At 40.7% G+C, this 23,035-nt stretch overlaps 3 protein-coding genes across 4 annotated transcripts; all 3 read left to right on the top strand.

Moving 5' to 3' along the window:
* Window positions 1-2,596: 2,596 nt before the first annotated feature.
* Window positions 2,597-4,837, top strand: LOC143335059 (sperm acrosome membrane-associated protein 4-like). The gene is made up of 3 exons (XM_076754166.1): window positions 2,597-2,648; window positions 3,696-3,806; window positions 4,620-4,837. Exons 1-3 carry the CDS (start codon window positions 2,597-2,599, stop codon window positions 4,835-4,837), a joined length of 381 nt encoding a protein of 126 aa, XP_076610281.1.
* A 1,320-nt stretch (window positions 4,838-6,157) lies between these two features.
* Window positions 6,158-11,090, top strand: LOC143334936 (uncharacterized). The gene is made up of 3 exons (XM_076753973.1): window positions 6,158-6,317; window positions 8,211-8,321; window positions 10,681-11,090. Exons 1-3 carry the CDS (start codon window positions 6,266-6,268, stop codon window positions 10,890-10,892), a joined length of 375 nt encoding a protein of 124 aa, XP_076610088.1. The 5' UTR covers window positions 6,158-6,265; the 3' UTR covers window positions 10,893-11,090.
* A 5,710-nt stretch (window positions 11,091-16,800) lies between these two features.
* On the top strand, window positions 16,801-22,021 carry clic1 (chloride intracellular channel 1). 2 transcript variants are annotated; one of them, XM_076753969.1, is made up of 7 exons: window positions 16,801-16,931; window positions 17,198-17,265; window positions 18,291-18,400; window positions 18,708-18,833; window positions 20,225-20,331; window positions 20,763-20,944; window positions 21,091-22,021. In XM_076753969.1, the coding sequence occupies exons 2-7, from the start codon at window positions 17,224-17,226 to the stop codon at window positions 21,250-21,252; spliced, it is 729 nt and encodes a 242-aa protein (XP_076610084.1). In that variant the 5' UTR covers window positions 16,801-16,931; window positions 17,198-17,223; the 3' UTR covers window positions 21,253-22,021. The 2 variants fall into 2 exon arrangements, with proteins under 2 accessions (XP_076610084.1, XP_076610083.1); XM_076753968.1 differs by lacking the exon at window positions 16,801-16,931 and having other exon boundaries at window positions 16,948-17,265.
* Window positions 22,022-23,035: the final 1,014 nt, after the last annotated feature.

Raw genomic sequence — 23,035 nt, 5'->3', positions numbered from 1 at the left:
AAAAAGCATCTATTGCCTCTGCTTCTTGCTCTTATCTTGACATCATGCTGCCACCCATCCATTAGCTGTACCTGCTTATTCTTTGATGTCCATCAGTCAGTCACAGGTCTGACACATGGAGACAGACAACCGTTCACACTCATATTCACACCTACTTTAACATCATACAGCACAGAGTGTTATTTAATAAATGATTTAGTAAGTATAAATATTCTACTCCACTGATTCCCAACATGGGGGAAGGCTGACATAGTTAAATAATTATGAGCTGAATATGAAGTAGTTAGCAAAAACAATTGAATTAGCTAAAAGAATGGAGAAACAGTTGAAACAGTTTGCCAAGAGTATCGACAGGTTTCCCATTTCCAAACAATCCAGGAAGAGGGAGCAGAAAGCGGGTTAGAAAACCTGCTGCCACAGTGTCATGAAGGCTGTTTTTCAGGATGTTAAAATTCAGCAACTTGACTTCTCCCAAAATATCAACCAGCAGCAGGAGTTAAAAGCACAGAAGCTCCCCTCCCCCTAGCGCGGGGGTCGGCAACCCGCGGCTGCTTTGCCCCTCTCAAGTGGCTCCCTGTGGCTTTGACAAAAAAGGGGGAAATGAATAATGATTAGAGGGAAGAAATACAGCAGACTCTTGTGCTCATGAAGCACCTTTTTTCTGCTTCACTACCTGACTTTGCAACAACATGTTTTAGAAACAATCATTAGATCGTGATGTTCAATTAGGTCTTCCTCAATGTCAGTCGTACTCAACATTCTGTCACTCCCAGCGACGCTCTCCCCCAAGCCAAAAATGAAGACAAGTGGCTTGGAAAAACCACATTTGATCCCCTCCCATCATCCCTCTCTCTGTATAAAGCTCTGGCATCACCACACAGGCTACTCAGTTTCCACAGCACACCAAGCTGAAACTACAAGATGGGAAAGATCCTGTCTGGAATCACTGCAGCTGTAGCATCTCTCATGCAGGAGAAGATGAAACAATAATCAGGGTTATCAATAAGTGACATGATTGACATGTTACATGTGTGTCATCTAAGAACCTGTTTATTTAACCTGGGAGTTTGCTTGTACAACAGAGCGCGGGTGCGGTGGTCCACAAATTCCCCAAAACATTGTTTGCTGATCGGGAAAGAAAACAGAAAAAGTTGGAACTTTATTTATCGTGAGGGAAGCCGTTGAACTACGAAAGTAAAGATACATTATCACCAGTATCAGCAGTCCAAACAAAACAACTTTAACGCAAATTCTTAAAAAATAAAACAATCACTGCGATAAAAGTTAAGTGCGTTATGGAGTTTGAGTTACCGTGACTGATTTTTTATTTCTTTTTTTGCTCATTTTCTGTTCAGCCACATGGACATTTGCTGAATACTGTGTAAATTCTACATACTCAGTGTAAGGTGTTTTTAATTTGAACTATTATGCTTTTATTTGTGTTTCAGTGGAGTCTCTGACCTGCAACAAATGCAACTATGGCCTGGCGGGCTACTGTCTCAGCAATACAGCGGAGGTCTGCTCCTCTGCAAAAGCACAGGCATGATTCAGTTAAAATCACTCCTAAATATACCTAAATACTGTGACACCCAGTCACTCTCACACACACAGCGGCTGTGACTCAGGAGGTAGAGCGATCGTCCGCCCATCAGAAGGTCAGTGGTTGAATCCTCGGCTGAAGTGCCATCAGGGTGTGAGTAGACTAGAGATGTACCAAGTTACTTGTCACTTCCTCGCACAACAGTTTCTCTGCAGCTTCTCCAGATGTCTCTGACAAGTGTGGGCTTCCACACTTTGGGGTGCCGTGACTCCAAAGTAACCGGTGAGTCAGACTGCGGCGCTGAGGACACCACCATCACTGTGCTGGGTATCATGTGCGAGAGATCAGTCACTTGCTGCGAAACAGACAAGTGCAACACTGTCCAGCTCAGTGGCGCCCCATCCACCAAGATGACCCTCACCGCCACCATCGCTGCAGCCATTCTGGCCTCCATGTGTGGAAGCTTGCTGTAATATGTCTAATGCACAGTGACAACAACAGCTGCTGCCAGCTGCTGCTGAAACCTGTTTGTACTACGATCAAAAGTCGAAAGCAATTTCCAATAAACACTATTGGGACCTTATGAGTTTAGAATTATGATTATTCATATACTCATATGCTGTAGCACTCTTTATTTTCCATAACTCGGGTCTTGTCACGTCAGTTAGCTAAAAGTAATGGATAAATTGTTTATATGTCCGGTTTCTGTCACCCAGAAGGCTACGAATGCAAACTTGACCAAAGCAATCTTAATAATGACGATTTAATTGCATGAAAGATATGTTGCAACAATCTAATTTAAATGTCAGATGTCCAGTTAAAATGCATTCAAATGAACATATCTGGAACACGACGGGCGATGCCGACGACTGTACTGTAATGGATTTCGTTTCATGTTATAGGAATGACTCACCGCTCACAAACTTTCTTATCACTACTGTTGACGTGTATTACTGATATACCTACCCCGTGCATGAAGATGTTGACCATGAACCATTCTTCCTCAAAACTTAATCCCACAGCTTTTCACCTGTACGTACGTCGGAGAACATCAAGATGAACGCATTTCTGTGGAGCTGTGCAGCATTATTGACTCTGTTTGTTGCAGGTAGGAGGCTTTTACCATGTTTTGTAAATGGAAAGCAGAACCTTTCACTTTGTGGCACATAGGGTTCACCCTTTGTATAGGCTCAAATAAGGATCAATCAGATTTGGAGCTTGCAAAATCATATTCAGAAATAGTAATAAGCCTGTGGTTGTATATTACTCTTTGTAAACCTGTGACCAAATTCATACAAAAATATTGTCGAACTCCAACTGCTAACTGTTTAACTATATTTGGGCGTTTGTAATTGTTTTCTACTGCAAATCCTTTCCACACATTATTTATTATTAATGGGCTTTAAATTATTTCTGAGCTTCATTTCACTAATTCTAAATCTTATTGACCCATAACTGTGCAGAAACAGGGTATCCTGCAATTCACATGCTTTTTGGAGATATGTGTTGTAAGAGCAGGGCTGTGCTGTAAGTCCATTAACTAAATTCAAAATTTGATGTTTTTTTGTTAAAAAAAAAGAAAAAAAAAATGAGTGCAGGGTATGTGACTTCAAAGAAAGCTGTAGGAAATGCCACACCTATATTTGAGGCCCTCGTGGTATTTAGGAAATAGTTTTGGTTACTTTGTACAGGGTTTGACCAAACACACTGTCAATTGTTTTTATGGTTTATCTGGAAAGATAAGTTGCTGTTAAATGTATTTTTTCAAGTTTTTGATCACCATTCCATTCATCTCTAATGTGTCTGGGTGGAGGCAGAAATTTCAGGCTTCTCAAAACTTGAACAAATATAAACCATGTGTGTGGAGCTCAAGGTTAGTTGTGCCATTTCACATTGCTTTAAAGTCATATCCTGGATTGAATTATGCTTTAGATTATATATCTGCAGCCAATCCGCTCGAGAGCAAACTCTTCATGTGTACTTTGTGATTACAGCAGGTGCTTGTTTGATAAAGGTGGAACTAAACGGAGTCAGATATTTGCGGCTATTGTTTTAACTTTTTGTCCTTCAGTGTATGACAAAGGATTCACACCCAAAGATCCGAAAATATTCTTCTTTACAATTTCCTATTTGCTTTTTGTGTCCACTGCCACAGTTGAGTCCCTCACCTGTAACACCTGTGATGTGTCCGTTCTCGGCACCTGCCTCGGCGATACTCCTGTAAACTGCACCGGAGATCAGAACAGATGCTACACCGCAGTTGCCAGTAAGCTGAACAGCTGAACGACTCATCATTTTTGCATGATTACAAAAATGCCCAGTAACTCAGTAATAAGTCATCCTCAGCTACATGAAAAAAGGGAACAAAAATCCTTTGAAATCTTTATTCTCATAGCTGCCAAACAGGTTTTTGATCATTTCTATTTTTTATAGTGGGGGCTTTTTTTTAATCACATGCGGGCTACAAATTAAGAGGGAAGGCATAAAACGGTAGCAGTAATCACAGTTAAAGGAGAAACAACATGAAGGAATGAATAAATGCTGTTCATTCATTCATTCATTCATCTTCTATACCCGCGTATCCCTTTCGGGGTTGCGGGGGGCTGGAGCCTATCCCAGCTAGCAATGGGCGAGAGGCGGGGTACACCCTGAACCGGTCGCCAGCCGATCGCAGTAAATGCTGTTCCTGTTTGAAAAAAATTGCCTGAATGGATAAATTGATTAATGTAAATATCTCAAAACAAGCTCAGGTTTCCACCAGGAATGGCCTCTAAACATGTGTTTTTCCTCACACAGAAAATATATTTTACATGAGTAACTGAATTAGTGATTCTTTTTTTTTTTTTTTTGCATAAATATATTACATTAGGTTCATTAGGTTAGACATACGGTACAAAGAAATACCACAATACAGGTGATTAAAACAATTCCCAGACACAAAACTGAGAACATGACCTCTGTGTCCTCAGTGGTGGCTACAGCTCGGCTTTTTGACTGTAATCTGCTCCAGTCGTTTAAAAAAAAAAAAAAAAAAAAAAATCACATCAAAGATACTGTGTCTCGTCTTTTCCACCTCCAGAATTTAGTGCCGACCTGCTGTCAATCCATGAACGTGGCTGCACAGAAGAATCCGCCTGCAAAAATCAGACGGGACTCTCCATCCTGACTGTAAACTACAACATCACCATGACCTGCTGCAGCACCAGCCTTTGTAACGGAGCTGCCTCTGTGCAGCTGCCCCTGACTGCAGCTCTGGGTGCTGCTCTGGTGGCAGTTTGGAACCAATGGGGCCTTTAAAGAAAAAAGAAATGGGAGAAAATGGGTTGCTGCACATTTTCATTTAACAATGTCTTTTTTTTTTTTTTGTTCTTTAAGTTCTTGCATATGCTTTAAATAACACTTGCAGTGTGTCAGGATCCCCCCGTTGTTCATTATGTGACTCAGGTTAGAGTCTTTATAGCGTTGTGTGAGGTGCAGTAAGTCCACATTTACTGCATGAGCAATTTGTAGCTGCATATCCTGTTCAATATCAGGAATGAATATCTATGCTTTTATACATAATTCTCAAATATTTTAAGACCTCATTGATTTAATACTGTATTTCAAAATACTCCCAGAACACAATCCTCTAAATGATTCATATAATGGGGTATGGTAATGTAATTTCTTGGAGAGTAAGTTGGGATGTTGCAGATGATACACGAACAAAGCAGCAGTTAATGGTTTGGCATCATGGGGAAATTAAGTAATTAACATGTTATATGATGTTTATTCAGTATGTACATGAACAGAGATGTTGAAATGAGAAGTTGTCTGAGTTTCCTGGACAGAAGCAGTGACTCAGCTGTGCAACCGGCACAGATACATTAAATAGTTCGGCACATAACTCCCAGAAAACCACAATTCGTCATTTTTATGCTTTGTTTTTTGTACATATTAAACAAATGAGACGTAACATGTTAATTTGTGAACTGGGGTTTGTAGCAGCTGTTAGATGTACGTCGTGTTTTTTTCATGAAGTTCATAGCTTGAATTCCATCACATGTGTCTTTTATATTACCTATTTCTATTCTGTAAATGCATCTTTGAATTGAGATCAAATCATCCTTTAATTTTTCAGAGTCTCTTTCTACTCCAAGGTGAAGAGTCGATGATCATTTCCCTTTCTTTATATATCATAAGAATAAAGGGAGTATCTTCAACACACAATCCTAATATTTGCCGAGAAATTACTCTTTTATTGACCGAAGCTTTGGTCTTTATTGCAATGTAAAGCTTTTGAAAATGATTTTTGTGTTGGTTTGCAATAAGCCAGGAGCTCACAAAGGTTCAGACTGATGTACCTACAAACACAGGACAGAGACTGTCATCAATCATCTCTTTTTCTCTTTGTTTGGTTTTATAATAGGCTTAACTCCTCAAACAAACCTCTCTTTTGTTTTATTTTTAAAGCCCCGTAACCATTTTGTAGAATACATCAGAGACTGACCAATGAAAATCGATGTCAATATTATTTTCACTTATTTGCCATATTCAGATCTAAGCCCCTGATGGCACACCTCTCACATAAAAGCAGATGCCCAGAGCTGATGAAGGTCATTGGAATCCCACTTCACTCACCTAAGCTGTTGGATCATTGAACGCCTCTTTGACCACCTCTGTTGCACTGGGCTCTTATTTGTGCTGATAATTTCTCGATAAAACACCGATTGGTGTGAGAGCAAGATGATAAAGTTCACCTGGGTTTCTGTGGCATTGCTGGCGATGTTTGTTACAGGTAAGAGCATCAGACAGGAGGCACTCTTTTACATTTTGTGTTGACAGAAAAGAGCATTTTCTCCAAAGAGCCTTTTAAAAATGTTGTAGTTCAGATCTTAATGATGCAGTTTGAACACTAAATAGCTTTCCTACTGAGAAAATTTCAACTTTTCAATTCTAAATTTTTCAACCCCATTTGAAAAAAAGTTGGAACACAGTTGTAAAACATAGATAAAATGAGAAAGTGATGATTTGCAAAACATTGAAAGCCCATATTTAACTGGAAATAGCACAAAAAAGGTGCACCGAGAGGTTTGATTGTTTTTTTTGAAGGTTATATTTTCATTTTGAATTTGATGCCAGCCACACGTTTCCGAAAGGTTTGGGACAGTGGCAACAAAAGATTTGAAAAGTTGGTCATTGGGTATGATTGGCTATAAAAAGAGGAACCCAGAGAGTCTTTCTGAGCTAAAGTCTACAGTAGATAATGTCATTAAAAGATTCAGAGAAGCTGAAGAAATCTCTGTACGCAAGGGACAAAACCACTACTGGATGGCTGTGATCGTCAGGCTGTCAGACCCAGACCTCATGACCCTGTCCCAGCATTTTTGAAACATGTCGCTGGCATCAAATTCTAAATGAGGATGTAACTTTGCAAAACAATGAAATGTCTCAGTTTCAACATTTTACATGATGTCTTTGTGCTATTATCAATTAAATATGGGGTTTCAGTGCTGTGCCAATCATGTTTCTATCCACATTTTCACGACTTTTTTGGAAACAGGGTTGTACATCGTCCAGTTCTAAGTCCAGTTTTATAGAATTTGGTTGGTGACTTCTTTCAAAAGTAATTGAATTACTTCACCAATTACTGCATATAAATGTAAAGTAACTTTTGCGTACTTTTAAATGTATTCTTCTATTCAATTCTCTTAGTAACGCTGTAGTGATAGGAGTTATGAATACTCTCAACCCCCAGACGGCAACAACAAAAAGCGTTCACATGTGCAAACTACATTTGCATTGCTTTGGTTAGACAGTAGGATTTAGAGGGAGGCCCACGCAATGCTGGATGTTAACATGTTGACCAAGCTTTGCTATAAATAAAGGATTTTATGTGATGAACCCACTTTCTTCAGTTCGTTTTAGAAAAACAAGCTCACCTTGCCTGCACTGTCTTGCGCTACTGTAAGGTTGGATGACGTTAGACTGGAAAATCTGGGGGATAGGCTGTGTTTGTATGCTGTCCTCTGCAGCTGTCCACTATTGTCACTTGAGACAAAAGTAACAAGCACACTTAAAATTTAGAGACTATAATTGTGTTGTTTAATTTGAAACAGTAATGTTGTCTAGTTACTACCAAAAGCACTTCTTTGTACTCCCAACGCTGTTGGTGACTTTTCTGACTCATGACCTCAGTATTTCTAGAATCCTGGCTATGGCCCTGAGGCTTAAATACAAAGCTGTAAGAGCTTGGGTTGGGTGAGGAAGTTCTGTGCACTTTTTATAAGAGTCAAAAATGATAGATAATTTGTAAAAGAAAATCCTTGCAAAGGTAGAGTGAATGTTCCTGGCACAACTTCACCTACGAAGGTCAGACAACATACAGTAGTTGCTCTGTGCAGGAGTTCTGGTTGTTGAAAAAAAAACTTTGAATAAACTTCATTAAAATTGTAAGAGCAAATCTGTCTATGATTAAATTTCCTGTGACTTTCACAGAAATAGAAACTATCCATCTAAAGCAATATTGCTAAAATACTGAATTACTAAAAGCGTGTTGACATTTAAAACTCTGACATGTTTAATTCTCCATTGTATAAGCTTAAGGACAAAGAAAGTTGTCCCTTCTCCTTCATTTGATCTCTTTCTTCTCCTGTGCTCTCCTAAATATCCCCTTCCCTCTGGGTCACAGGTGAGTCGCTGACCTGTGACACCTGCAGAGTGGGGATTGCAGGGAAATGTCTGTTCGGCTCCACTAAGACCTGCAGTGGCGCTCAGCCGAACTGTTACTGGGGTAAACTGAGTGAGTAACATTTCAATGATCATCTGCTGCTCTCTGTAGTCCTTTACAAGAGAAAAACCACGATGCAGGCAGACGGGTGTGTGTTTGTGTTTGTAATAACAATGTTACTCAACCTTGCTGTTTTTGGAACAGTTTTCTAACCACAAACTGTCTAACAGTGCCGAAGATGAAAAACCTGTACTAGAACATGTTGAGGTGTGGCCGAACTTCAACACAGCTTAGCACACCTTCATCCCACGCAGCCCAATTATAATTACCTGCTCTATGTAGACACATGCAGGAAGTAGAAAGAACCACACCAATGTTTTTGCATGTTTTGTACAATTCACTGCATATAAACACATACTTTACATTGCTCCTACCACAATTTTACAAAGTAAAGGCTTTAATTTTTATATTTTATGCAGCCTTTGGTCAAAAAATCAACTTGAATCTGATTTAGGCCTTTTAACTTTGACTGGTGGGTTTATGTGCAGGTAGAAGGCTCAGACGCCCACTTAAAACCTTTTTGAATGAGGAAGCTGAGTCATAGTCAGCTGTTTTTGTTTTGTTTTTTTTGTTTTTTCCTACATGACTCATAAAACTTGTTTTGGATTAGATAGCTCCTCAACCAGCACTTGCATGTGCCAGCTAGGAGGGCTTTTCAAAACAATCAGTGCTTTTAACTGCATTACCACACACGGACGATTTATCCTGCACAGCTTGAAGAAAAAAAATCAAAACAGATGAAAGTAGTATTCATATTAGTACAAACTTTTAAATCTTCCTTATCTTAGACAAGTTTCTACTTTCATTTAGTGGTAATCATGTAGTAGGATAATGCCTTGGAAAATTGTTGGTAGATTTGTAAAATACAATATATTTTATGGGCCAACACAAGCTAATCTGCTATGCTTAGAGGTCAAACATGTAATTTTATAGTTTGACATATTTCAAATTAAGCTCGTTTGCATTCTTGGTCAGAGTTAGATGTGAAAATTGACACCACTCTCATATCTGGACCTTAAATGTGAAGCTAGCCTGCTGCCAGTTTGCTTAACATAGCATTAAGACCAGAAACAGGAGGAAACAGCTAGCCTGACTAAAATATGCCTTCTGAAATACTGTATCTCATTTGCTTAATGAGAACTTACACAAAAATGTAAAACAACCTGTTGGCCTGGAAGATTACAGGAAGTTAGCCTAGTGCCTAGCGGTTGTGTTAGCCTACTGCCTAGCAGTTTTTGGTCGTTAGCCAAAGAGCAGTTATAGATAGAACAATAAATCTCCTTGTAAAACCCAGCTGCATGTCATTAACACATCTGTCTGTGTACACATTAAACAAATGAGATATAAAGTGTGTATAAATGAGCTTTAGAGAGTTGGTAGGTGTGTTTTTGTTTTTTTTTTTGTCTTTTTAATTTAAATGTGGACAGACAGGCTAAGGTGTGTCCGGTCTTTGGGCTATACTAAGCTAACCGTCTCCTGGCTCTGGCTTCATATTTACTGTAGCACAAGCGTGCTAACAATCTTCTCATCTAACTCTCAGCAGAAAAGTGAATAAGCATATTTTAACTACACCACTGATAAATGATCATCAGTATATGTCACGTGCATTTTGATTTTTATAGGCTAAAACATGCTTAGCAACAGTATGTGGGTAGAAATACTGGACTCTAATTTACTACTTTGTACTTAGAGGACAATGAAAAATATCACTGGCCTTTAGTGGTACTTAGGTTACCAGGTTCAGTCAAGCCAGTGTTTTGGTTTGATGTCTGTGAGTCAGCTGTACTTTAACACACTGTACTTTTCAGCTATTGTGCTGTTGTTATGACTTGCCCATGTTGTGAAAGGCCACAACTCAGCGTGACATGCCAAAAGCAAACAAGGCAGTCCAAACCTGCTCATGCCACACACAGAGATACAGAGTTCCATTTCATGCCAACATGGTAGTAGGACTTAAGTATTTACATTTTCTGCTAATTTGTACATCTACTCTACTACTTTTCAGAGGCAAATATGGTTCATTTTACTCCACTACATTCATTCTACAGTTCTAGTTGGGTTTCAGATGAATGTTTTACATAATAAAATTCTAAAATACAACACATAATTAAGGATGAAATCAGTGGTTCCCCGCATTTCTGGCTTTTGACCTCTTAACAGAAAGCAGTGTCTATGTGGGGCCTCTTGTCACACTTCAGATGTCTGTTGTTTACAGTTTCACCAAGGAGACATCTGCTGTCTGAACATTTCATTTAAATGAATATTTCTCTCATAAATGACACACTGGGTCGGACACAGAGAGATGATGTATACTTTTTATTTTCTGTGTGAAAATGTAACAAAGGCAGCTGATCTTCATGTTCTCCCTCAGCCTTCAACATCAGTAGACTGATGAGCCTGGAGACTCGAGGCTGCCTGGCCTCATCTCTCTGCAACCAGACCAGTTCAGGAGCCCTCCTGACTGCCGGGTACACCATCAACAGGACCTGCTGCAGCACTGATCTCTGTAATGGGGCCACATCCATACACCTCCCACTTAGTGCTGCTATGGGTTTCGCCCTAATGGCCATTTGGAGCACCTGAGGCCTGTAAAACAAATAATAAAGATCACATTCCTGAGTGGGTATTGCCTTTTCTTGATGAAAATTGATTTCTATATTATGATTCTTGTAGCTTCTATGCCTTTGGGGTTTTAAGAGAGAATATATACACAGTATAAAAGCTTAATGGAATAACATATTGTCTGTCTTGTGAACTTGAACTGTGAAAATCTTTGCATCTTCATCTACCACGAAGGAAACTTAACTGCATGAAACCCTTCATTGCCTTTAAATAAATTAAGTGAACGAATAATAAAAGGTGTTCATGCTCAGACTTAATGACTGTGAGTTTTGCTCCTGGCTGAGGGTGTTTGAACTGAGTGGAGTTTACCGGCAGTGACGGGACACTTCCTTGTCACGCTGCTGGAACACAAAACCTGATGAACCTCATTCTTGCATGTCGCTCTTCCACTGAACTGCACCTGAAATCTTGTCATTCCTCAGAAGCTCACTTGACTGAGACAGGTATTTAGTCCTCTGAGTTCATTTCCAAGAAAAGGAGTCCGTTAACCTCGAAACCACAAGAAGGATGAATAACTTCTGGAAAGCAGTGATTGTCCTGGGTGCTTTTATCACAGCAGGTATGTTGAGAACAATGTCTGATTCCAGAGGTGAGGAGAATGGTGGGAGAATCAATACACGAAAGCAAATGGAGGATTTAAGCAGAAAACTATGCCTTTATTCACTTTAATTCTTATTATTGTGGACTAAAAATGTGTTTTATATCAAAACTCTTCATAATTAAACTTTATTTCCTCTGACCGCTGTACCAACTAAATATGAGGTTCATGTCTTTGTTAGGCACCATCTAACGCTATCATTGGAATAGCAATGTGGTCAAAAGAAGGTCTTTTGCACCCAGTATGTTGTTCAGGACAAACTCTCAGGACTGACAAAGACAAAGATCACTGGTTCCATCAATTGCTGTTATAATTAAGTCTCAGGTGATTTCACTGTGCTGCAGCTTAATGACATTCAGTCTGGTGTTAAGTGTTTGCAGCAGATCCACCAGGGAATTCCTGTTCAAATGAGCTGTAAAATAAATTGGATTTGATACAGATTATGAAACTGTGATACATACGAGGGCAAAATAAAGCTTTAGGAGAGCATCTTGCCGCACGAATTTGAATGAGAACCTGTTTAATAAGTATGCTGTGGCTGTAAAGAAAGAAAAATAAAGGTATATGTATTTAGAAAATAAAAGAAGTGTATACGGAATAGAATTGAAACAAGCCACTTATTTGCTTGACCTACCACATTCCAAAGCTTATGTGCTCCATCACTCTTCTAGTCCTCTCAACTCACACTTCAACCAAATTTACAAAAATGACAGAAGATCAGGTGTAGATAATAGTATTAATTATACCTGTATTTAGACAACACTTGTGCTTAGCAATAAAACAGAGTAAATAAAATGAATAAAAAGCTGAGCAAGAATGATAGAGTACTCGTAGTCTTAATAGGGTGTGATTTTCTGTAAAATGCTACCAAAACATACTATTTAAACAAAGAACTCGGTCTTTGAGGTATATTTGGAAGATTACAGCTCAGTGGTTGGACAAAGAAAAGTCCAGAGCAGTCAGAGCTTGGAGTTCTTCAACATGAAAAAACTAATCAGGAGTGCGCAAATTACAGTTTCCATGTAATTAAGGATGATCTAATTGGTTTCCTTTTACAGCATGTGGATGTAGTTTGACACAGTTTGAGATTTGCATTAAAGAAATTCATCGACATCCCAGTGATTCATATGTCCAATTATAAAAAGATTAACAAAGTTCAGATCTGAAATAATTTAGACCAATGACTAGCATGCAGCAACAGTTGATTAATCATAAAGAACAGTTCACAGAACAGTCTGTTGAATATGAAGCTAAAGCCAGGAGACAGATAGCTTATCTTAGTGCAAAGACTGGAAACAGGACGAAACTGCTAATCACAATCTGATTACCACATTTTTCTTCTTTCTTTCCATTGAACAGCACAATGCCTGACCTGCCGTCAGTGCTACATTGGTATACTTGGGACGTGTCTGTTTGGAACCGATACCACATGTAATAATGCGACTGAGAGCTGCTACAGTGGAGAAGCACGTAAGGAAATCTCTACAACACTCTGAATATACTGTGACTACCTTAAAAAGGCTGAAATTTTACTTGAACATATAGAAAAGTACATTAAAATAGAGGATATCACCATGGCCAAATTATCAGAATCATGACTAACAAGCTGGAATGTCAAATTGAACCGAATGCTATGTAACGTAGCAACACATCAGCTTCAGTGAGCTAGCATGGCTAGCTTGGATAGCAGTAAACTGAATTAGCAAATCAACTATCAAAAAGCAGTTAAAATTAAGAGTACCTACAGATAATGCTCCAAACAAGACAGTTAATGCGAAGATAAACGATGCCTGTGAACATTATCTTGGTCGCAGAGCTAACGATGTCAGTTAAACTGGTACAGAACTCATCAGTAGTCGCTGCTATAGCAATAGAACGTTCAACTGAAACCATTTTGCTGATGGCGGGAAAAATGTCACGCTCCCTTTAACGTTTACATTTGCTATTTCCAATCCTCGCAGAGTTCAATGCTACGGGATCGCTCACCCTGCACAACCGCGGCTGCGTGGACTCCGACCTGTGTGGGACGACGCTGACCGGTACCATCCTGGGAGCTGGTTACACCAGCACTTACCAGTGTTGTACAACTGATCTTTGTAATGGAGCCACTTCTGTCCAGCTCCCTCTGACTGTGGCCCTCTGTGCTGCCATCCTGTCCTCTGTGTGGGGCATGTGGGAGTTGTAGTTTTACATGATCTGCCTGTTTCCACAGCTCCCTAAGTGGATTTATCTTAAGGCTACTGTGTCATCATCATTACAGTTAAAAAAATAATAATAATACAGATTCAGGGCCATAGCTAGCAGACATCAGTTATTTTATTTTATCTTGTGTTGTTTATTTTAAGTAACTTTGAGAAGGTTGATTCCAAAAATGATTAATAGAAAGATTCAGTGACACTGCCGCAGAGCATAAATTAGTTTTAAAGTCCTCCACAAAACAAAAACGATACGATCAGTGTCCTGGAGTTAAACTGAAGGGTGTGGGGTACATAGAAAAAGACAATAGTGTGAAACAGGCTCATATGTAACCTGATAGACAAACAAGGCAGATAACAGTGATTTCCTCTATGGGTGAACTGTTCTTTATAAATACAACCAGTGGACATGAGAAGCTATTATTATTCACAAAGACACACAACAGGTTTGTTTGCACTTGAGAAGGATCTGTGGTGACTTGTTCTCAACACTGCTACAGTGAATGAACACTGTTTTCTCCACCGACAACATGGTGATCCCTTTCATCCTGCTTCACCACCCCACCTGAAGTCAAAACCCTACGATGCCCTCTAGTGCACAGTATCACAACCTCAGCATCTTGACTAAATACTATTAAAATAAGAACCCTCTGCACAATTGATACCTCAGTCATCTCAAAGTCTTAAACTCTCTTTAGAACTGGCTTGCTTACATTTTTGCCATTAAATAATAGGTACTGACAACATTAACGAACTTTCGCAAAAAGACTGAAAGAAAATGTCACTTGAAATTTAATTACAAAAGACAACCACATCTCATAAAGGTCATTATTTTCCATTCTTTGCTTGTGTCGGGTACAGTTTAAGGGCTTCGCATCTGTTGACTGTAAAAGTTCTCTCTTAACTCATGGTAACAGCAAATAAATAAAAGGAAATAATCCAATCTTAAATAAAGACAATCTATGTTAAAGCTGGATTGAATGCTGGTGTTTTTGTCCTGTTTTGTTGTTGTTGTGTTGTTAAATAATCATAGGATACAATAGTTAAATAATTAACCAGTGAAGAAACATTTCTGACCATAAATGTCTGTATCGTTGAAAAATGAAACCTCTCAGTAACAATCTAAACTATCTCATTAACTGCATTAAAGCATCCTCAACCTGTCCCCAAGACATTTCTCACGGACTCCTGGAAGTCCCTGGATCCCACTTTGGACCTCCAGGACAGGGAGCACACTGCATCTGAATTAATTAATGTTTCACTGTCAGTGCTGCATGCTCACTGGACTGGCAAACCAGCAGGATTTCCAAAGTAGATGGCCCCCTCTACTGGCTCTGTACTGTACCACAATCCACACTGTGTATTACGAAGAGAAATAATTTTGAACAAGATGTACATTTTGTTTACATGATGGCAGTTCCTATTGCCAGGAGTACCCAACAAAGTAAGGTGACATTTAATCATTTGACCCTAAGCTTGTGCTGCACTGCCTTGCCCCTTTATGATCAGTTATGACTGCTTCTTCCAAAACATCCAGCACACAAGAACACTAAAATGTGGATCTCCTCCTGATATTGATTGTGCACATCATCTCTCAAGTATTGCACAAGTGGTTCAATACTGATCTCAGGTCATTTACTCTTTTCTGGACTGAAAATCAAATCCAAATCAAAGGGTATAACACTCGGACGGGAGCTATTCTGTATGAGTATCTTTACTTTTGATAGCCTACCTACGTTAATTTTTCTTCTGATAGCATTTATGTACTTATGTAAATTGTGAAGATAAGACTTTATTGATCCCACACCAGGGAAATTAAGTCGTTAAAGCCAGTAAGTATTACAAAAAGCAAAAACAGTGGCACAAAAGGGTCAAGATTTAAAAAGAAATGTGCACAGGAATCACAATAGAAAAAACAACTGTGTATAAGTACATTGTGCACAGATTGTAAAAATACAAAATGCTATAAAAATCCTACTGCCCATGAATATACTATTGCCATATTCTTATAAGGAAAAACTACTAAGATCATATGTTGTAATGCAGGACTTTTACTTTTAATAGAGTATTTTTATACCGTGGTATAGTTGTTACTTCAGAACTTAAAAGCGTGAAGAGCCGGTCGACGCATAAGCGAACTGAGAGCCTGCTAAGGGCCCCCGTAGCCACCAGGGGGCCCCAAGAGCGCTTTAAATGTTCCACAAGAGAGCCTGAAGACAGAATGTGTGTGCGCGTGTGTGCGTGCGTGTGTGAGTGTAAGGGAGGGGGAGATTTTGTCAGTTTGATTGGCACATGTGCTGTAGCAACTATCTAATCATTATGCTGCTACAGTATGAGTTTATGGTATTGCCACAAGAAAAATGAAGAAAACGAAGACAGAGAGCAAAAGTCGGGATTCAGGTATTTGCCGAATTTGTGAGAGGGGACAAATAATTAAGAATTTGTCACAGACATCATCTCACAATGTTCATAAAGTCTCCCCGGACTCAACATCTCTCAAAACTGGGACATTTTCTAATGGAGTCTGGGGACTTTCTCCCTGCCTGACACAGGATCAAACTGCAGTTGCTGTTCTTGTAAAAGTTGACAGTTTTACCATCATTAAAATTTTTACTCCTCTTAGAAAATAGCGCAAATGGTGGAATCAGTTGAAACAAACAGATTGGTGTTCAAAAATATGACACAGGAGCCAACAGACAGTTTATCGGGTTAATCAAGTGTCCGCTAACTCTACAACTCACAAAACAAAGCGGTTTCCTAAGGGAGTCTGGCACTTTCCTCCCCAGGTGTGTGTCGCACCTGCAGTGTCCACACATGATAAACAATTAGATGCGCTTCCTTTAGTCTGTGTGTGTGTGTGTGTGTGTGTGTGTGTGTGTGTGTGTGTGTGTGATGTGTTGAGGGTGCTGCCTCTGATTTAAGGCTGTGGACATACTTCTGCACATCTATTGGATGAAGGCGTCTTTAATACAAAATATGTGTTTTGTTTCTGAGCACGTCTTCTTCTTCCACCGCTGCGTGCACCTCCTCCTCCTCCTCTCTTTCATTATTTGCAGAGAGCTCAACCCGTCACGCGCCACCAGGAAATGGAGGAGCTGTGGTGATGAGTGTGTCGCTGCGGCGGACTGACAGACAGACAGCAGAACTGGGAGGGGAAACGAGCAGCAGGCAGCAACAGGCGTCAGCGACAACTTCCAGCACTCTGAGGTCGGCTCTGCAGGCCAAAATTCACTAAAACTTCACATTTTGAGCTCTAAATAAGCCCAAATTGGCTTTGTTTAACGTCTGCGCGGCTCGCGGAGCTGCTACAGCGTGTCATTTGTCATGTCCTCACCGGGATTTGTAGCGGAAGATGGGCTTGGCTGCCCGAGCCTCAAACTCGCCTCGTTTCTCGCCCAGAAAAAATGTTAACTTTGTGCTTTTATTCCGCCTCGTTTTAACTTGTTTGTGTCTGTTTCCGCTTTTTCAAAAAGGGGGTCTCGTGCAGCAGCGGGTGAAGATGAGCGACGCGAATCAGCCCAAAGTTGAACTTTTTGTGAAGGTAAGCGATTGAATGATGGCTTCAATAAAAGAAAAAAACGTCACACCCAGAGAGTAACGACATTTTTTTTCCTGACATGAATTTATTGAACAGTGGCTTTCGAGGCTCGTTGTCTCATCAGTTCACCAGCACTCTGTGTATCTTTACTACAAGCTGATTACATCTCTCACACATGGGGGCTTAATGCGTCCTGTGTCTATTCATGTCAGCTAGACCACCTCTGCTGACCCACCGGCCTTACAAATGACAGTAAGACTAATCTAATTAAATGCACGTTAAGATCATGGGCGGCCGACTTTAATCTATATTTAGTATGTTGGTCAGGCAGGCTAATCTCATGTTCCTTGAGCCAAAAACATGCTCCAATATAACCAGTTTGGCTCTCCCTGCCTCCCCTCAGGGTCTTACACAAGTTTCCATAATGATTCCTCTGTATGAACATGTGCGCCACCCTCTACTCTCTTTCTTGTTCAGGGGTGAAAGATGCTGTTGTAACTTGTGGATCCTCAATAACACTTGATAGCCTTACATTAACAATATTAAAGTACAATCTCACATTGGCCTTAGTAATAGAAAGTAAGTAGTTGCCCGATTTAGCGTCACTGCCCTCCAGTTTGTGCTGTTCGGGCCGCAGTACAGACAGAACGACTGAACATAAAATATGGCTTCCTGCAGCTATATAAGGGACATTTTAGAGCTGCATCATCATTTCCTGAGCAGCTTAGAAGCTCTACACTTGAATGCAAGAGTGACAAACAGTCCGTAAACCAAAGATGCTTGGAAGAAGCAGATCTGCACATTTGAGAGGCTGGAACTGGACAAGCTGTGTCATAATTGCCTGAAAAGTTTTCTTAAATGATAGTTAAAATAGGGTCTGTAGATCGGCTAATTGTTTCACCTTTAATCACGTGGTCCGTGAAAATGTTGCCCAACCAGCCGTCCAAACCCTTAAGATATTTGATTCTGTTATTCCATAGAGCTGAAATGATTAATCGATGGTCATTTTCTCCGTGTTTGTGTTCCAGGCGGGGAGCGATGGTCAGAGCATCGGCAACTGTCCCTTCTCCCAGCGTCTCTTCATGGTGCTGTGGCTGAAAGGAGTCACTTTTGATGTCACCACAGTGGATATGAAGAGGTGAAAACACTCACACATGCACCCTGCGGGTTTCTATTGGCACAACAGAGGAATGTCCGCCTTCTGTTTTGCTCCCTCATGCGCTGTGCAGTGAAGGAACGGGGGGCGTTTCATTCAGATATCGAGTGTTAACGCATATAAAACCGCTCTGGTAATGGTCGTAGTTGCAAACATGAGTAATTTCCTCTGGTTTCATGTTGTTTTTTCCCCCTCATTTTCCTTTCTTTCTTCCCCTTTTCTTCCATCTCTCTCCTGCTGTGAAACCCTCCACCTCTTTTGCCGTCTCCGTCGGTCTTCCCGCTTTTAGGAAGCCAGACATCTTGAAGGACCTGGCTCCGGGTGCCCAGCCTCCCTTCCTGCTGTACGGCAGCGAGGTGAAAACCGACACCAACAAGATCGAGGAGTTCCTGGAGGAAAACCTCTGCCCTCCGAAGTAATCACCAGTGTTTTTCAGGAGCTGAAACGATCAGTCGATCAGCGTAAAATGAATCAGATCAGCGGTTTTGGTGAAATAGCAAACGTTTCCTCGCTTCAGCTTGGCAATTGTGCTGATAGTAAATGAAATATCTGTGGACTTTGTGGGGTGAAACAAGCATTTGAAGATTTATACCTGAGCTTTTTGGCACTTTCCACTATCTTCTGACACTTTTTAGACCAGGGGTCACTAACAGGCGGACCGCGGTCCGAGTCCGGACCCAGACACCGTCCTATACGGACCCGGACCTATAACCAGTAAATTATTAAGGGATTTCAAATTTTGACGGGACACTTATATTTTAACCGGCGCAACTTTTCTAGTCTTTACGGCACCGGTTTAGCGGCTCAGGAAACGCACAAGCCAATTGCATGCGAGTTAAGCCATCCCACGTGATGCTACCCAGCCAGTCGCATCTCTGCATTGCGGACGATAAACATAGCAACTCTGACTGCAGTCAGATGAGGAGTGAGAAGCGAACGGAGAGACGATAGAAAATTAGAAAGTTAGAAAGATAGAAAAAGAAAGAAGCGATACAGGGCGAGAGGCAGCTTTCTCCACGATGAACATAATTAAAACTAAATATCGTTCCAGGCTCACCAATGAGCACCTGCACGTGTGTATGAGGATGGCCTTGACACCATTCCAGTCCAGGTTTAAAATCCTGGCAGGACAAGCTCGAGCTCAGTTCTCTCACTGAACAACAAAAAGTGTGGAGAGTGGGAAAAGAGGGAAAGAAAGAGAAACTGTATAACTGTTCAGCTGTTTTTTCAAATTAGTTGAGACTGTTAAGATGTGAAAGTTAACAAAGAAAAAGGAATATTCAAGCTGTTGCTTCACTTTTACTTTTTCTAAAATTAAACACTTTCTTTTATAATGCACAATTTTTCAAAAAACATTTTATTTTCTCTATTTCATTTTTAAATTCAAATCTGCCTGGTTTAATGTTAAGTGACAATAAATACTGTCGAAATGTTTTTGAATTGTACTTTCTTTATTTGATCAGATGTTGATTACATGCAGATGTTGATACAACTACTAGGCTACTTCAGTATATATATCACACAAATCATAACGTCATGACATTATGATGTTCCGGACCTTTGCTTTAGGAAATTTTCTCTAACCGGACCTCTTTGAATTTTAGTTGAATACCCCTGTTTTAGACCAAACAGTTAGTTGGAGGATTAATCCACAACTAAAACAGTAGTTAGTTGCAGCCCTTGTGTTTTTTTTTTTTTTGCTGTTTTGATGTCACCCTACTTGGTCTAAACTCACATTTCAGTTCACATCTCATGCACATTCATGTGAAGTTTTGTTTGTGATGTGACAAAACTCTATTTGTTCAGGTATCCCCGTCTGGCTGCTCGTAACCCGGAGTCCAACACAGCGGGCATGGATGTTTTCTCCAAATTCTCCGCTTACGTCAAGAACTCCAACCCTCAGGCCAATGAGAGTAAGCGGATCTAACACTTCAAAATCGGAAGAAGTATCCGTCTTTTCAGTAGAGCAAAACCCCTCGCGTCATCCAGACTTTGTTTTTGGCTGTATTTTCTATAGCAGCAGCTTCTGTGTTTACTGTGACGGACAGAAAACCAGCAGGGAGCGTCCTTGTTAATAACATTATGCTCTGAGCTGTTGTGCCTCAGTGCACACAGGTCACCTGCTGCTCTCTGCGTCTGGGGGATCTCGTTGGAAAAGTCACTGCTGTTGTTGTTAATTTAATCTACTGTTCTTTAAAAAGGTTTAAAATTCAGTCAATCGTTTCAGCCTTTTAAACAATAATAAGTGAATTGCATTAGTCTGAAATCAAGGTAGCAAACCTTTTTTTTTTAGCTTCGAGTGCACTCTGTATTTGAATATTTCTGTGCATGCACGTGTGCTCAGATCTAGAGAAAGGTCTGCTGAAGGCTCTGAAGAAGCTGGATGACTACCTCGGCTCCCCGCTTCCTGACGAGATCGACGAGAATAGCGCTGATGAGGTCACTTCCTCGTCCCGCCCCTTCCTGGACGGCCAAGAGCTTACTCTGGCTGACTGCAACTTGCTGCCTAAGCTCCACATCGTGAAGGTAATCTTCTGTGTCAAGCTGTGCAGCACGGGAGGCCCGGGATGAATAGATTATAAGACTGAGTCCGTGTTTTCGGTGTGAAACTGAAGTATCCAGCGTGGTGTGGTGCGGTGATTGCGTCCCTCAAACCCTTTGTCTCTCTCCAGGTGGTGTGTTTAAAATACCGCAACTTCAGCATCCCCGAGTCACTTACTAACCTCTGGAGGTACCTGAAGGCTGCGTACGACAGGGAGGAGTTCGCCTCCACCTGCCCGATCGACGAGGAGATCCACATCGCCTACTTCTCTGTAGCTAAAGCTCTCAAGTAGGAGGACGACGGGACACACAAGTCATGAATACACCAGCAGAACAACATGCACAAACACACACGTTTACTCACCTACACACACCGAACAGTCACTCTGCAAGCAGCACGGTCAGCCTGTTTCTCAAGAGGCTTTTACTGAATCTGTAAAGTAGTTTCTTTCTTGCAGCTTTAAAAGTCAAAATCACCTTCTGTAATGTCGGATCATTCTGATGAGTCAGTATAGCTCGTTTACTATCATTCATTTGGTCTCAGGTTTGCTTTGGAGAGGTTTATTATTCATTTTTCCTCCTTAAAGGGATGCTCTTTGTTGGCGGCGTGCTTCAGTTTACCTGAGTAAGAAAACAAGGAAGTGCAGGAGTCGAATAAGCCGACGTAAAAACAAACACGTGCACAGAAAAGGCAGCTGTGGGTACATTTCTTATGTTAACAAGCTTGTGGACTGCCCACATGCCATCTGAGTTTTCCTGGATATTCAGCTCTTCTGGAAATTAATGAACTTTGAGTTACTTGTTGATCATGTTGCTTGCAGACACACACACACACACACACACACACATACATACATACATACACAAAGTAAAACTACAGCCTCGCTTGTGTACAGTTTCACCATCAGTAGATGCACACTGTAAAGTTGGAAATGTTCCCTCCTTGATGGCGTTTGCTACAGTATATTCTTGATTTTTATTTTATTTTTTTTATGGGGGGGTAAATTCAGACACAAAGCTGCCTATCAGATCAGACTTTCACCAGTACCTTGCAAGCCTCTCGCAAGCTGATTCACCCCTCATTTTCAGTCTTGGTACTAAGGAAATGGGTGGTTTTTATAGTGACAAACATGCACACCAGCATCAGCTCACCTGCCAAAGTGTCTTCTGTGGTTTCTCTGTAATCACAGATGCTTCACATTGACTTTATTATTTCATTACTGAGGAAGTGCGGCCTTTAACAAATAAGGATTACAAGCCAACTTCTATTTTAAATGTGATGGTTTCTTATTGTTCATAGCGCACCTCAGAGAGGAAGCGGGGTGCTTTTCCTCGGCCTGCAGACCAGGTCTCGCTATAGGGAGGCAGAGCAGCAAACAGTTGCAGAGACAGGAAACTATTTCAATAGACGAGGGCTTCCCCTTTCTGTGCTCCCACAGCAGGCGTGAAGGATTAGTCAAGATTACCGAGCTTGTTTGTGATCCGCGGTCGGGGCCCCTTGCCAACAGTTTATGTTGTTCTGCCTGTCATGTATGAAGGATCCTTTTTAATGTCATACAGAAGTGTGAGATCTGGTTGTGGTTGCATTGAAGTCGCTGTGAGGCTTTTGTGAACTGCATAAGTGCTCCACTGAACGCACTTGCTCTTACTCCACCGGTAGCTCGAGGCACGAGGCCTGCTCTGTAGCATGGGTGAAAAAAACAGCAGGAAGTTAAATACAGACGTGCACAGTGTTTAAAATGAAAATGGCATGCGCAGCTGTAGTTTGTAGGCCATCATTAATTAAAGAATAAGCCTGGTGATATTCTGTATTATTGTCAACAAAGAGCAAAACCAACTGTATGTTACTTCATTCAGCCCATTCGGTCCCACTGAAGACGTAAATCTTTAAAAAAATGAGTCACAAATATATGCTTGCATTGTTTTTAAAGAGATAGTAGCTTCCTGAAACTGCAGAGTGGTGCAGTTTTTAGCAAACGTCACTCAAACAGGAGTCAGTTTACAGCAGATGGACGGTGTATTTGGGAGTGATTCAGCTGACTTTGATTTCAGCTTCATTTGAAAACTATTGGCTGG

The sequence above is a fragment of the Chaetodon auriga genome, chromosome 17 (assembly GCF_051107435.1).
Source record: "Chaetodon auriga isolate fChaAug3 chromosome 17, fChaAug3.hap1, whole genome shotgun sequence".
In the NCBI taxonomy this organism is placed as follows: Eukaryota; Metazoa; Chordata; class Actinopteri; order Chaetodontiformes; family Chaetodontidae; genus Chaetodon; species Chaetodon auriga.
The sequence above is the reverse complement of the archived record's forward strand: the minus strand, read 5'-3'. Positions and strand labels throughout refer to the sequence as shown.

What these genes read in the sequence shown, in the direction of transcription:
- LOC143334936 (XM_076753973.1), top strand. Translation starts at nt 6,266, where the DNA reads ATGATAAAGTTCACCTGGGTTTCTGTGGCATTGCTGGCGATGTTTGTT. An exon ending in GCTGGCGATGTTTGTTACAG is followed by an intron (nt 6,318 to 8,210) that starts GTAAGAGCATCA and finishes TCTGGGTCACAG; the next exon opens with GTGAGTCGCTGACCTGTGAC. An exon ending in CTGTTACTGGGGTAAACTGA is followed by an intron (nt 8,322 to 10,680) that starts GTGAGTAACATT and finishes GTTCTCCCTCAG; the next exon opens with CCTTCAACATCAGTAGACTG.
- clic1 (XM_076753968.1), top strand. Translation starts at nt 17,077, where the DNA reads ATGGGCTTGGCTGCCCGAGCCTCAAACTCGCCTCGTTTCTCGCCCAGA. An exon ending in ACCACAGTGGATATGAAGAG is followed by an intron (nt 18,401 to 18,707) that starts GTGAAAACACTC and finishes TCCCGCTTTTAG; the next exon opens with GAAGCCAGACATCTTGAAGG. An exon ending in CAACCCTCAGGCCAATGAGA is followed by an intron (nt 20,332 to 20,762) that starts GTAAGCGGATCT and finishes ACGTGTGCTCAG; the next exon opens with ATCTAGAGAAAGGTCTGCTG.
- LOC143335059 (XM_076754166.1), top strand. Translation starts at nt 2,597, where the DNA reads ATGAACGCATTTCTGTGGAGCTGTGCAGCATTATTGACTCTGTTTGTT. An exon ending in ATTGACTCTGTTTGTTGCAG is followed by an intron (nt 2,649 to 3,695) that starts GTAGGAGGCTTT and finishes CCACTGCCACAG; the next exon opens with TTGAGTCCCTCACCTGTAAC. An exon ending in ATGCTACACCGCAGTTGCCA is followed by an intron (nt 3,807 to 4,619) that starts GTAAGCTGAACA and finishes TTCCACCTCCAG; the next exon opens with AATTTAGTGCCGACCTGCTG.